General features: G+C 38.3%; 1 protein-coding gene across 1 annotated transcript in view; it reads right to left on the minus strand.

The window, feature by feature from the left end:
* The window catches only part of LOC111060895 (laminin subunit alpha-2-like), a gene marked incomplete in the record, with an annotated part of 262,801 nt that overhangs the window by 192,038 nt on the left and 58,377 nt on the right, over positions 1-12,386 (minus strand). Inside the window, 2 exon segments of the mRNA XM_039425289.1 lie at positions 1,871-2,140; positions 10,680-10,823. Of these exon segments, the coding sequence (XP_039281223.1) occupies positions 1,871-2,140; positions 10,680-10,823 (414 nt within the window).

Below are 12,386 nucleotides of genomic sequence, written 5' to 3' on the forward strand. Positions count from 1 at the left end.
ATCCAAGAATGAGATCAGCAGGCTCGCTTCGCTCGCCTGCATTTTTCATTTGGGCATTTTTATCATATATTAGGACAATCCAGTCGGGGGTCCAGACTAAACGGCTGGCTAAACGGATATGGCGAGCGAAGCGAGCCTGACTGCTAGTAATATAATATTCCCAGGATTGAAGTAGCAGTGCTTAATCAATTTTTCCGCGATAAATGCATTTAAATCTTCAACTTGGTGCCAACCTAACAAAGTCAACTCAACTCAATGCCAACCTGACAAAATTATTAATTAGTTGCCAGTTAACAACTGTTTCGAAGAGGTACTCTATCTAGATTATAGTTCTATAGTAACATATGATATGAAAATTTCAATTATAATTAAGAGATTGGGAGAAGAAGAATATACATGCTAAAAGACGAACTTTAAACCCTTAAAAACAACCCTTAGAGTTAAAATATTGCCAAAAGATTTCTTAGTGCGCCTCTAAAGGGCTAACTGAACATACCTACCAAATTTGAACGTTTTTGGTCCGGTAGATTTTTAGTTATGCGAGTGAGTGAGTGAGTGAGTGAGTGAGTGAGTGAGTGAGTGAGTGAGTGCCATTTCGCTTTTATATATATAGATATATGTTGTATTTTTGTAAAAGAAGAAAATAAATCAATTTCAATTTCAATTAACAGCCAACAAATACCCGTAGGGCTTCGTTTCAGCAGGGGAACTGAAATTCAGACGAAATCTTTCACCATGTATAACTTGGTAACCAAGCATTATCGGACCTATGTTAATTAGAACTTTTTTTCTTCTTTTGATGTGAGGAATCACACGCCCTGACTTATGGGCACCTTTTTCAGAACACTCTGTATCCTATTATATTAAGCGAGCAATTTCTGTATATATTCATATGGTTATGTGGTTATCTGGTTATGTGGTTATATGGGTATATATTTATGTTCAACGGATCTCGAAAACGGCTCTAACGATTTTCACGAAATTTGGAACATAGTAGGTTTATGATAGTTTTATAACATAGTAGGAACTACGACGTAGGATTCACGTTATAAATTCATTGGAAATGATAGGATGGCATTGTTTCAGTTTTCTTCTACCACTGCCTTCTATCCTATTATATTAAGCGAGCAATTTCTGTATCTTTATATATTTATATCTGGTTATTCATGTTCAACGGATCTCGAAAACGGCTCTAACGATTTTCACGAAATTTGGAACATAGTAGGTTCATGATATGAAAATTCGATTGCACTAGGTCTCATCTTTGAGAAAACTCGCTGAACGACATTAAAAGGATAATTCATCCTTGGCTGAAACAGCTGTTGATAGTGAAAAAGTGAGTGAGCGAGTGAGTATGTGAAAAATCAAAATATTGCATCCCCGAAATTCATAAGATGACGTATAGCCAGCTGTGAAATATAAACACGATCATTCTAGAGAATTGTGTTCTGTTTATCAACAAATAAAAATAACGAGCGAAGCTCGGTGCCCCGATATTGAGGTGCGTACAGATATACGCGCCGCGAACATGAGCAATTCACTTTTAATCAGCTGATTATATCTGTATTTTTACAGAAACGGTAAGATACAGATATAAAAAGCTTGGCATCAGGTGATCAGAAGTGAATTGCTCATGTTCGCGGCGTGTAAATCTGTACGCACCTTTGCATATAAAAAGAGATTCATGATTGGGGCTTTCAGACATTACAGACTTGAGTTAATGCATTAATATTAAATGAAAAGACTGTTCAAGAAACTGACTGTTCAAGTACTAAAAAAGAGTGTTCTGAAAAAAGTTGAAATTATTTCAAATCAACACGACATTAGGGCCACCTGGTGGCTGCTATCATTACTATAACTGTACACTCACAATCAAGATGACATCAGGTCCCTGCGTTGGCGTGCCACTAGTATCGCCTCGCATGACGACCCAGCTCTGACGGAAGGTTAGGGCTGACCCATAGCTGGCGAGGCGGTCACCACAGTACACGCCACCTGGAGGCGCTAACCAGAAGTAGTTCTCAACGGCGGGCAGCTCGAAGTTGCCGATTGACAGCAGACCTGTCTCCGGCTCCAGGGAGGGCAGAACGGTGCGCCGTACCCAGATGTCGCTCACTAGCCAGCCGACTAGGCTGCTTATCTGAAATCAAAACAATTTTTTATTTGTCATTCTTAAGCCGGGTCCAGATGCTCTAGTTTACCATCAGTCTTCTGCTCAAGCAAAAGACGGATCGTTTGGTTCAAGCAAAAGACTGATGTAAAATTGCGTCCACACGCATCCGTCTTATGTCGTCCGTTTTCTTATTTTTTATATTGTTTGATAGAGTTCATTGAGTCTGAATTGTATACAGTTGATATATATCCGGTAGATGAGTAATAATTATTGTATCGTATTTTTTCGCTGATTCAACTGGATAATGCTATATTTAACACATAATGGGCCCGTTCTGTGTACATAAAATGTGGTAAATTGTCCGATTCACAATTTACCAAGTAAAAAGTTTCGCGTTCCATGGGAGGAATTTTGACAGATTCTGTTCTAGAAACCTGTTCCAGCTCCAACTTTCTGCCCCACAGTCGAAGTGTGGTATTGTCCGACCTGGAACAGTTCCAATTATCTGAGACAATTGTAGTCTGCTTGCTTCTCTGCGCATGCGCTGATAGTTTGTTTACCATTGAATAGAATACATAACCAACAATATGGTGTTTGATAACCATTCATTAAATGAATTTTTCTCGATAGAAAATTTGAGAGTAATGGAATAGAAGGAGTTTACACTTTTCTAGACGGTAGGTTTGTAAAACAGCCTTTCTCCATTCAGGCAGCTAGTAAACGACACATTTTAGTGTTAATCAACTTTATATGTGCGCGCCAAAAGCTTGAACCAACGATTTTGAAATGGCGTTCCATGGGAACATTTTGCACCAGTCACGTGATGGAACCATTTACGATTGGAACTGGAACAATTTACTGTACACAGAACGTACACAATGACAAAAATATTACTGTTAAACGCTAAATGGCTTTGTTTAGATGTCATATCTGGAGACACAGTGATTGTAGATGGATTGACATTTTGTAGATAGTATTCTTATCAACAATATAGTACATCTTAATATATCGTGATAGTAAATCATAATATCAACATCAAATTGTGAGAGTATCATGAGAATCAAGAAATAAAAAAATGGTTAAATGGCGTTCTATACAATCGATAAGAAAAACGTGCTTATTTTCAAGTAGCCTACTCGCGAGGCATTTTATTAATTTGAGGGCGCTGAATCCGAATCTTAAATCACAATTTCTCTTTCTTCATTTTTACGCGATTCAGGTTTTGGTGGATATGCAAAAGACGGACGGTTTGATGGAAAAAGATTGCCGGCCGATACATTTTAAGTTTGACGACTTACGCTTGAAGACCGTCCGATCCGTTTTACCGTCCAGACGCAACGACTTACATGCTCCGACTTATGCTTGAGCAAAAGACTGAAGCTCAACTTGAGCGTCAGGACCGGGCTTTAGCAACAATACTAAATTGACAATAGTCACACACATAAGATGCGTACACACATATGCGCCACGAACACGCGCATTTCGCTTGTCATCAGCTGATGCTATGCTTATTATTTATGTATGTGTACCAAAACAGTAAAGCTGCGTTTACACCAAAGTTATTAACAAAATGTTAATTGACCGAGCGAAGTGAGGTCTAAGATTCAAGTCGACGGTTTTGCATTTCTCTTTATTTATGTTCATATTTATGTTCCGCATTTACGGTAAAACCCAGCAATAGATTTTCATGAAATTTAACAGGTATGTTCCTTTTTGAATTTCGCGTCGACGTATACATACGGTTTTTTGAAATTTTGCATTTTAAGGATAATACAAAAGAAAAAGGAGTCTCCTTTGACCGCCAATATTACAGTAAAAATCAGACTATAGAATTATTCATCATAAATCAGCTGTCGAGTGGATTATTAATTGCATTCAATGACGCATGCAATATTGATATCTCAATGTAACTTGGTAAAAAATCAGCAGCTGTGTAGACTATAAATTGCATGCCTCATTGAATGCAATTTTTAAGCACTATTGAATGAACTATTGATTGTTTTTTTTTGTGTAGTTGAGAAGTTGATATTGTGGTTCATATTGAATGAAAAAGACTAAGAAATTGTCAAAAACCATAGATTTATTGATACTTTAGAAAGACCGGTTTCGGTTATTACACCATTGTCTATCAGTTTATCACAGATTGACAATGGTGTAATAACCGAAACCGGTCTTTCTAAGTATCAATAAATCTGTGGTTTTTGACAATTTCTTAGTCTTCATTCAAAAATATTGATTGCATGCAATGAATAAATAAAATAACCTTTCTCTGCTTTGAACTTGGGATGACCTGTTGCCAGTATGTCTTGAAGGAGATTATCTTTTGATGTTAACCTTTTTTTATACACCAACCCCAACAGCCATTAGCCGTTTTCACACCGATATCTCTCACACACGACATACAGACAGGATTTACTCTGATGGACAGTATAAGAGGAGGCTGTGGTTTATAACTGCGCGAGGTCTACTGTTCACAGAGCTACTAGTTACTTAATCCTTGAAGATTCTTTTAGATTGAACGGAATTTAACAAACACATATGTTCATCGTGTGTAGGATAAGTTATGTTCTAATAGAATCTATACAAATGAACGAAACTTAACATATATGTTCATCATGTGTATGATAAGATATGTTCAATCTAATAGAATCTATACAAATGAACGAAACCATTATGGGGAGAATGGAACAGAGCAGAACAGACACTTCTGAGCATTCCTGTATCTATAAATTTTCACAATGATCTAAGAACAAATACTGCAGAGTTCAGCTTGTTTTTAGGTGGTTGACAGGAGAGTTCAGAGTCCAGCACCACTCCAAGTACCTTTGCCTCATTTGCTGAACCTCATTTGCCATCTCTCGTCTCCAATACTGCTTCTCGAGCCGTCCTCAATGGTCCTAATTCTGTTTAGTCTTATTATAATTTAGTGCCAACATTCTTCAATCTATAGTGAGGTCCACGTTCTAATGGCAGTGAAGAAAGATAGGAGAAAAACGTTGCCAAGTCTCCCCATTTTGCCTCTGAGTGTACACAGCTGTTACTCAATTCATCCCATTAAATTTGATCTAATAATAATCATAATTTCCTCGATAAAATAATCAATTTAATATATTTGTGAATATACATTTTTTCATAATTTGATTCAAAAATTTGCTTCCATAACAGAAATCAGATTTTCATTTTTATACAAACCTGAAATGGCGGCTAATTTAAAAAGCTGTGATACATCAATCTGAATTTCAAACTGAAATTAAGTTATTTGGTGGGTATTCTATTCCAATTTATTTTAAAAATAAGAGAAAAATAGAAATCCTATTTAAAATAAGTAATTTCAATGGAAATAACCTTTCAATATTATTTATACGGGCACGAGTAGGTCTAACCTATACGTGTAGGCTAACTGAAGCATGGATGAAGTCTAGAATGGTTATTTATCAACTTTTAAAATGTCATTTCAAGTATTTTAATTTGTGTTTCTCATACGGTAATGTCTAAAAATTATTTCATTGTTTAAATAATACATTTTAAATCAATTATACGACTTGTGTACTAGAGTATTTTGATAGAATGAAGAAAAAATGGCGGCTGAGAATTGTTTGTTCACTTTTGTACAGTCACTGTCAAAAGTAAAAATAAAATATTCTGACAAACAGACAACATTGCAAAGCTAGAGAGAGATAGAAAACGACAGCAACAGTATTGTCAATCCTACACTGTCATTATAACTTGGATCTCACTATAGAATTCTTCATTCGTCAATTTAGAAGCCAGCCATTCTTCTAGTTTTTGGATAGCTCTTCTACTTTCAGACTTGCTTTTACTTTTCAATAAAATAATAATAATAATATCGAGTGACCTGGCTGGCTCAGGTCTGGTGTCAGAGTTTTCAGGTCGCAACTGATCAATTTCAGAGCCTCTGACATGACCTAACGACTGCTTTTTAGGCAGCCGGGACCGACGGCTTAACGTGTCCATCCGAAACACTTTTACTTTTCAATAAAATACTCACATCATCAACGTATAAAACACAGTGTGCTGGTTCAAGGTGTGATGACAAGTCATTAATATATACAGAAAGTCTTATAAGTCACTCCCTATTTTTATACAGCTATAATTTCTTTATTTATGTGCCAATTTTGTCAGAACTACATTTGTTAGATAGAGCACTCCTTGAGGTTGTGTTAAACACCAATTTTTATTTGTTTCAGTTTAAAAATGCCACCTCTCTTGACTGTGGAAGAACGAGCCGAAATAGCAGCTAGTTATGAGGTATGATAAGATATTGTCACAAGTAAAATTGTGACGAGAAATAATAAATAATATTATTGAAAGACGCTCGGCTATCAGCAAAGCTAGCCGACCGCGGAGATAAGGAAGGTACCGATGGCGCACCATCTTCCGCGCATCGAGATGATTTCCACCGCCTCTGGCGGCGGCACAACTCCATTCCCTCCACTTTGGGGGAGTATTTTAAACGCCGGACGAGCCCAGTCCACAGCATTCCGCACAACCTTCCTGCTCCTTGTACAGCGGCCCGTTGGCTGCCGTACGTCCCCGACCTCCTGTCCTGGTACGGCGGCCCCTTGGCTGCCGTAAGTCCCTAACCTTCCATCTCCCTAGGACACAGCGGACCGTTGTCTGCCGTCCTGTCCTACCATCTCCCTAGGCACAGCGGACGGTGTCTGCCGTCCCTGTCCTCCCATCTCCCTAGGGCACAGCGGACCGTTGTCTGCCGTCCCTGTCCTCCATCTCCCTAGGGCACAGCGGACCGTTGTCTGAAGTCCCTGTCCTCCCATTTCCCAGGGGCGCAGCGGACCGTTGTCTGCCGTCCCTGACCTCCATCTCCCTAGGGCACAGCGGACGTTGTCTGCCAACCCTGTCCTCCCATTTCCCCAGGGCACAGCGGACCGTTGTCTGCCGTCCCTGACCTCCCATCTCCCTAGGGCACAGCGGACCGTTGTCTGCCGTCCCTGTCCTCCCATTTCCCCAGGGCACAGCGGACCGTTGTCTGCCGTCCCTGTCCTTCCATCTCCCAAGGGCACAGCGGACCGTTGTCTGCCGTCCCTGTCCTCCCTTTCCCCAGGGCACAGCGGACCGTTGTCTGCCGTCCCTGACCTTCCATTCCCCCAGGGCACAGCGGACCGTTGTCTGCCGTCCCTGTCCTCCCATCTCCCTAGGGCACAGCGGACCGTTGTCTGCCGTCCCTGTCCTCTCATTTCCCCAGGGCACAGCGGACCGTTGTCTGCCGTCCCTATTCTTTCCATCCCCTCAGGGCACAGCGGACCGTTGTCTGCCGTCCCTATTCTTCCTTCTCCCCAGGCACAGCGGACCGTTGTCTGCCGTCCCTATTCTTCCTTCTCCCCAGGGCACAGCGGACCGTTGTCTGCCGTCCCTATTCTTCCTTCCCCAGGGCACAGCGGACCGTTGTCCTGCCGTCCCTATCCTGTCTGTCCTTCCTTTCCTACTTCACTGGAGCGGAACCAAGGCCGTAAGCCGATACAAAATTACATCAAAGTGGTGTCATCAGAGAGAGAGCGACCTTCACGCCGTCAGAAGCACCAGGAGGTGCTGTTCACGCAGCTGAGGCACAAAGAAGAAGGAAGAGGAACTTCGACTTGCCTCCTTTCCCCGCCCACATTACACTGAGCGAAGTCATCCAGGAGCAACACCTGGGTATCAATCACCCACCTCTGAAGCTACTCAGGGTGTACGTGATAATATGTTCATCTAATAGAATCTATAAGGATTAAGTTATTTTGTTAATAATTTTGGTGTAAACGCAGTTTAATTACAGATATAATAAGCATGATATGGGAAGAATGGAACAGAGCAGAATAGACACTTCTGAGCATTCCTGTATCTATAAATTTTCACAATGATCTAAGAACAAATACGGCCGAGTTCAGCTTGTTTTTAGGTGGTTCAAATGAGGTCACCAGAAGAGTTCAGAGTCTAGCACCACTCCAAGTACCTTTGCCTCATTTGCTGAACCTTAGTTGCCATCTCTCGTCTCCAATACTGCTTCTCGAGCCGTCCTGAATGGCCTGATTGGTTTAGTCTTATTATAATTTAGTGCCAAACATCTTCAATCTATAGTGAGGTCTTAGACCAGTTATAGATTAGACACGGCCCATTGTATATTCATACTGAAAGTCGATGAAGCCAACATCTACTGTTATCTCCAAATCGTGACGTCAGCATCAAATAGAAAAACGTTTCTGTAGAGTTTGTTTACATTAGGCTTCCCAGCGTGTCTATTCTATAAATGGTCTAAGAGTGAGGTCCACGTTCTAATGGCAGTGAAGAAAGATGCCAAGTCTCTCCATTTTGCCTCTGAGTGTACACAGCTGTTACTCAATCATCTCATTAAATTTGATCTAATAATAATTTCATTTCCTTGATACAATAATCAATTTAATGTCAAATTAATCAAGAATATATATTTTTCATATTTTGATTCAAAATTTGCTTCCATTACTGAAATCAGATTTTCATTTTTATACAAACCTGAAATGGCGGCTAATTTAAAAAGCTGTGATACATCAATCTGAATTTCAAACAGAAATTAAGTTATTTGGTAGGTATTCTATTCCAATTTCTTTTAAAAATAAGAGAAAAATAGAAATCCTATTTAAAATAAGTAATTTCAATGGAAATAACCTTTCAATATTATTTATACGGGTACGAGTAGGTCTAACCTATACGTGTAGGCTAACTGAAGCATGGATGAAGTCTAGAATGGTTATTTATCAACTTTTAAAATGTCATTTCAGGTATTTTAATTTGTGTTTCTCATACGGTAATGTCTAAAAATTATTTCATTGTTTAAATAATACATTTAAAATCAATTATACGACTTGTGTACTAGAGTATTTTGATAGAATGAAGAAAAAAATGGCGGCTGAGAATTGTTTGTTCACTTTTGTACAGTCACTGTCAAAAGTAAAAATAAAATATTCTGACAAACGGACAACATTGCAAAGCTAGAGAGAGATAGAAAACGACAGCAACAGTATTGTCAATCCTACACTGCCATATAACGTGGATCTCACTATAGAATTCTTCATTCGGTCAATTTAGAAGGCAGCCATTCTTCTAGTTTTTGGAGAGCTCTTCTACTTTCAGACTTGCTTTTACTTTTCAATAAAATAATAATAATAATATCGAGTGACCTGGCTGGCTCAGGTCTGGTGTCAGAGTTTTCAGGTCGCAACTGATCATTCCAGGGCCTCTGACATGACCTAACGACTGCTTTTTAGGCAGCCGGGACCGACGGCTTAACGTGTCCATCCGAAACCTTTACTTTTCAATAAAATATTCACATCATCAACGTATAACACACAGTGTGCTGGTTCAAGGTGTGATGACAAGTCATAATATATACAGAAAGTCTTATAAGTCACCCCTATTTTTATACAGCTATAATTTCTTTATTTATGTGCCAATTTTGTCAGAACTACATTTGTTAGATAGAGCACTCCTTGAGGTTGTGTTAAACACCAATTTTTATTTGTTTCAGTTTAAAAATGCCACCTCTCTTGACTGTGGAAGAACGAGCCGAAATAGCAGCTAGTTATGAGGTCTGAGGATCTGTGGTGCGAGTAAAAATATGTTGGATGGCTGAATGAGGGATCCATGGATGCAAAAACTGTAAAAAATTTTCATTCCAAATTACTAACAACAGGGAGTGTCGCAGATGCAAGACGATCGGGAAGACAACAACGTCAAGGATAGCAGAGAATGTTGACAGAGTTCGTGAAATGTTCATGAGGAGTCCTGGGAAATCACTGCGTCAAGGATCTCGTGAAAGTGGTCTTTCACGTTACTCTGTTGCAACGATTCTTAGGAAAGATTTCAGTGTTTTTGCATCAAGTGTTGCATGGACCCCTCGTTCAGCCCTCCACCACCTTTTTACTCGCATCACAGATCCCCAGAACTCATAACGAGCAGCTATTTTGGCTCGTTCTTCCACAGTCAAGAGAGGTGGCATTTTTAAACTGAAACATATGAAAATTGGTGTTGAATACAACCTCAAGGACTGCTCTATCTAACAAATATAGTTCTAACAAAATTGGTTCATAAATAGAGAGATTATAGCTGTATAAAAATAGGGAGTGACTTATAAGACACTCTGTAGAAGGGAAGGCAAGTAATATATAGAAGGATAGTAGTAGAACTATGTATGATTAAAAATAATATTCACGGCTAATTTTTCATTGATAACATGTAAACAATATAACACTCTTTTCATATCATAAAATACTCTTACTTCTAAAAGTAGAAATAACACAAAGTTTAACAAATTTTCAAACAATTTTTGATTATTTCAAGAAGTTTTTGTGTTGTTCTGAATTTGAATTATTCCAAAATTTTACTTTAAACCATCAACATATAATTGAATTTATTGTGAACCACTGAAATCCTAAAAGGGTTTTCACATTTTATTTGGAAGTAAAATTTGTTTTATGATATAAGAAGGGTACTTTTCTTCCCATTCTATCATTAGAACTGTGTAGTTTAGAGTAAATTTAGACATCTTCAAATATTGAAAGTAATGTTAGGGTACCTCCTGTAGTTTGTAACCAGAGGCCGGTTCACACTGTGTGGACACCCCAGAGCAATAACACTCCATGCACCCTTTGGGGTTATCTCGGTCAAGCAGGAAAAAGCCCGCTTTACACTTGTCACATCTTTCGCCTTCCACATTATCCTGAAAAATGGAAAATAATACAATTATTTACCTGAGTAAGGAAAAATAATGAAATTATATCATAAATATGCAATCTTTCACCTTCCACACCATCCTAGAGAATGAAAAATGGTAGAATTGTATGAAGAGGCAACCAATCTTTATATTTGAATAGTTAAGGCCCATTCGCATCAGCACGGTTTAAACGGAAAGAGATCAGCTATTCATTTATTAAACTCGAAATGAAATACATTATAATGAAAGCAACCATATCAACAAGTGCTCGTGGTTTATCGTTTAACATGGTTGGTGCATATTAATATTACCCTAAGACATTAGCAATATTTATTGACCGAGCGAAGTGAGGTCTAAGATTCAAGTCGACGGTTTTGCATTTCCCTTCATGTTTATATGTTTATATTTATGTTCCGCATTTACAGCGAAACGCAGCAATAGATTTTCATGAAATTTGACAAGTATGTTCCTTTTTGAATTTTGCGTCGAAGTATACATACGGTTTTTTAAAATTTTGCATTTTAAGGATAATAGAAAAGGAAAAGGAGTCTCCTTTGATCGCCAATATTACCGTAAAAATCAGACTTTAGAATTATTCATCATGAATCAGCTGTCTAGTGGATTATTAATTGCATTCAATGACGCATGCAATATTGATATCTCAATGTAACTTGGTAAAAAATCAGCAGCTGTGTAGACTATAAATTGCATGCCTCATTGAATGCGTGGAATATAGTGGACTATAATACTACCCGTTCAAAAACATCGAACATCTTGAAAATGTATCTTTCCATCAACGTTGTAGAAAGTTGCAGCAGTTGTAGACCTGATAACAGCGCTCACACTCACATTCCGGGACGACACGTCACGGTACGATAGGACAGAAAGCTCTATGTTTATTTAGGATTTTTTCTAGACATTTTAAATTGATAAATTATTTATTAATTTTTGAGAAAACAACAGGTCAATGTAACTTACTGAGCGCGAGGTCTACTCTTCACAGAACTACTAGTTACCAGTTAGTAATACAGTATTGAAAAATCAAAGGCAAAATGAATAAACATGAATCAGTTGTTGAAACAATACAGAGTCGGAAACTCGATAGCAGAAGATGTGTGTGCCTGTGTGGGATAGAGACAGAATTATTTCCAGCTGTATAATCATAATCAATCAGCGAGAAATTTTATGTTGCAAGACAATCCAATCGATTTGATCAACGTAATCTGATTTGTTGACATGCCATGATAATCCTCCTAAACTAGAGTATATCATAATTTTCAAAGTTGATCATTATTTGACAATTTCAAGTGATTAGTGAGTGTTATTTTGTTATTCAATTTGGTTTATATATAATCTAAATTATAATTTTTTGTTTTCAAATGTTTGAACCTACTATTGTGACCCATTATATGATAATCTGCTCTGTTTCGCGTATTATACTCATGAACATCTGAATTCTGGATCACACCACTCGTTTTCACATGCATTACAACTTCATATACATACAAAGATGGCACAGTTAATAGACCAAGCTTTTTAAATAAAGGCCTACAAGAGTCTAACCTATTC

Source organism: Nilaparvata lugens, chromosome 3, assembly GCF_014356525.2.
Source record: "Nilaparvata lugens isolate BPH chromosome 3, ASM1435652v1, whole genome shotgun sequence".
In the NCBI taxonomy this organism is placed as follows: domain Eukaryota; kingdom Metazoa; phylum Arthropoda; class Insecta; order Hemiptera; family Delphacidae; genus Nilaparvata; species Nilaparvata lugens.